The 2,923-nt window shown below is 34.4% G+C and overlaps 1 protein-coding gene across 1 annotated transcript in view; it reads right to left on the reverse strand.

The window, feature by feature from the left end:
- Positions 1 to 2,923, reverse strand: part of LOC107091542 (putative helicase mov-10-B.1) — a 21,001-nt gene that overhangs the window by 3,303 nt on the left and 14,775 nt on the right. The window contains exons 17-21 of the mRNA XM_015385529.1: positions 1,599 to 1,790; positions 1,381 to 1,452; positions 354 to 479; positions 196 to 284; positions 7 to 90 (exon numbers count right to left, since the gene is read on the reverse strand). Of these exons, the coding sequence (XP_015241015.1) occupies positions 7 to 90; positions 196 to 284; positions 354 to 479; positions 1,381 to 1,452; positions 1,599 to 1,790 (563 nt within the window). The remainder of the gene's footprint in view (positions 1 to 6; positions 91 to 195; positions 285 to 353; positions 480 to 1,380; positions 1,453 to 1,598; positions 1,791 to 2,923) is intronic.

Raw genomic sequence — 2,923 nt, forward strand, 5'->3', positions numbered from 1 at the left:
GCAGACAATCTGGCTACGATCTCCCCCTCATCTTCCTCAGCATGCGTGAAGCCCTCATAGCCTCCTTCCTCTTTGCAGTACTCGATAAAGCTTAAAAACAAAGAAAGGAAAAAACAACAGAATTTTCTTCTATGGAAGCTCTGATTTCACTTCTATTATATTGAAGTCTGCAACCGTTTGCATATGAAATATTACCGGGCCCAGGTAGAATCTGCATTCAATACCAGGGGGTTTCCCACCACGATCAGCAGAGCTTTGGCTCGAGTCACAGCCACGTTGAATCTCTGAAGAAACAAAGACAGTTAGGATTATCTCGAATATTCAACGTCTTCGTGTGTGGCTGTTTTATTAACCTTCTCATTCTTGACAAAGCCCAGGCTGAAGTTTTTGTCAATATCAAAGTATCTGGGACTGCTTCTAACTGTGGACACCAGGATTACTCTCCTCTCTTGTCCTTGAAACTCCTCGACTGAACCGACCTGCCACATACATAAACACAAGTACAGATATGTTACATCACTAACCAGATCAATAACTGGTATTTATTTAAAAAAAAACCTATTTTTGCAGACAATGTTTTACAATTAGATCAACAGTGAAACAACAGTTAAAGCATGCAGTAAAACATAAAATAAATAACTGACAGGAGGGGGATTTAAAATAATAGTTGTGCTGATCAACCAGGTCATTCATTCTACAACAAATAGTAGGGGGCTCTTGCCTAAGGACACAGGCATATGTCCCTCTTTAATTATCAGTGCAAAATGTGTTGTTTCAGACACTGTTTTTATAACACAAGCCTTTGATAAACTCATTGATTAACTGGGAAACAATTCAGGTAAACATTTAAGAGCAGCAGAATATTAAAGGCTTTAAAGTAGAAACCAAAATCCAGTATAATGTAAGAGAATACAGAATTTATCAAAATAGTCAAAATTGCAGAGATTTATCCAATGAAAAAACTTCAAGATGGTTAACAAAGGTCTACAGTTCTCAATGAGTTCTGTAAAATGTTAATCAACATATGTAAGGCCAAGTTATTGGTGAGAGACTTTTTAAAACTGACAAGAATTACAATGTCCAAAAAGACAGAGTGTTCTTTTTCTAGTTCTGGAGGCTGCAGACAGCTTATCAGGTAATCCTCAAACACTGAATCCACTGCAAAGCACACTGACATCAGCGTTATCATATGCAGATTTTTTTCAAGCACAGCAAACAAGGATCATGGAGCTACTTAAGTACACCTTTGTAATAAAAAACACTGTAAAGATGAAGTGTTGAATGTATGGTTGTGTACGCATTTTCACTACATCCAATCGTATAGTTCTGAAAAAAAAAAAAATACAGCACTTGTCCCTCTATGATGTTAGTATGTATTACCTTAAGATCACCCATGTCAGTAACTTTTAAGTCTTTCCCAACCTTTTCCAAGGCTTTGCGTATTTTCTGCACCTGTGTTTCACAAAGATATAAAACCATTGTACCATTTAGTTTTCAGATGCACCTCAAAGTTATTTGTTTCAGAAACACATATTATATTCTGTTAAAAAAAAAAAAAAGCAACCATCAAGGGTTGTGTGTTTGAAAACAATTCCCACCTGCTTTCTGTAGGGGGCGATGATGCCTATATCTTTTGGGGCTATTTTAGCCAGCCCTTTCTTCCCCTGTGTCTGAAACAGTTTTTTGACATACTCCATGAGCACTTCTATTTCTGCAACATTAAAGAATGAGGGGCTGCTGGACTCGCGGGTTTCAAGACCTTTAACCCCATGGAAGATCACTGGGAAGCCCTGAAAGAGATGCAAGAANTAACCCCATGGAAGATCACTGGGAAGCCCTGAAAGAGATGCAAGAACTTTTTTTAGAAGAAATATAAAAATAAAAAAAAGCATTTCTTTCCACACTATTTGAGTTACTTTTTTTTGATGATTATCAAGATAGTTTGAATCCAATTAGGTCTGCACAATGCCACAAAAGTAGACAATTGAAATATTTTCAGATATTGTAATCACTAAATAGACTGTACTTTCTTAAAGGTAAAGAGGATACTCAAATACTGAGTAACTGATCTACTTTTTTATCCATGATCATAACCAATTTAACATTTTACAAAATGATGTGAAACTTTGGTGCATATTCATAGAAATAAACATGTAACATACATTCATTATATAAAAAAAATAGGTGGAATTGACATTAATCAAAATAAATGTTTTCAGTTATAAAACTTAGAAAATCAATAGTAACAGTATGTATACATGTTAAATTAGAGTAAACTGTTTACTGTATTTTCACTCAACCTCCAAATGACACTGCTACAAGGGAGTATTAGGGCCAGGCCAGCTCCACATTTCTCAGTTTAGGGAGGAAAGTGCTTCTTGTAGGAGTTGTCATAAAATACAACTTTATTCCAGTAATATTAGGACTTTATTCTCATAATATTAAGACTTTATTCTCGTAATGTTGCAACTTTATTCTTGTACTTATTATTACTTTATTGTTGTAATGTTATAACTTTTTTTCTCAAAAATATGATGACTTTATTCTCGAAAAAAAAAAAAAAAAAAAACCCTCTAACCTGGCCCTAAAACTCTGTCGTACTCAGCAGATGGAAATTAACATTTAAATAGCAAGCACTAAGTACAAAAAAATTTGAAAGTTTGTCTCATAATAGTGCATATTTGTTTAAAATAAGCTTGTTTGCATTAATTTAATTACTCACAATAGATGGAGTAGCCAGAAATTTTACTCAAGTAAGAGTAGAGATACTATGTCATGTTTTTGCTCAAGTAAAATGAAATTACAATGATGTAAAACCCCTGAAAGTACTTTTTTTTTTTTTTTTTTAAGTTACTCAAGCAAATGTAACTGAGGAAATGTAACCAGCTACTACCCTCCTCTGCATACAACTATCCTACAGTAA

This window comes from Cyprinodon variegatus, unplaced genomic scaffold (genome assembly GCF_000732505.1).
Source record: "Cyprinodon variegatus isolate N-32 unplaced genomic scaffold, C_variegatus-1.0 Scaffold16, whole genome shotgun sequence".
Classification (NCBI taxonomy): Eukaryota; Metazoa; Chordata; class Actinopteri; order Cyprinodontiformes; family Cyprinodontidae; genus Cyprinodon; species Cyprinodon variegatus.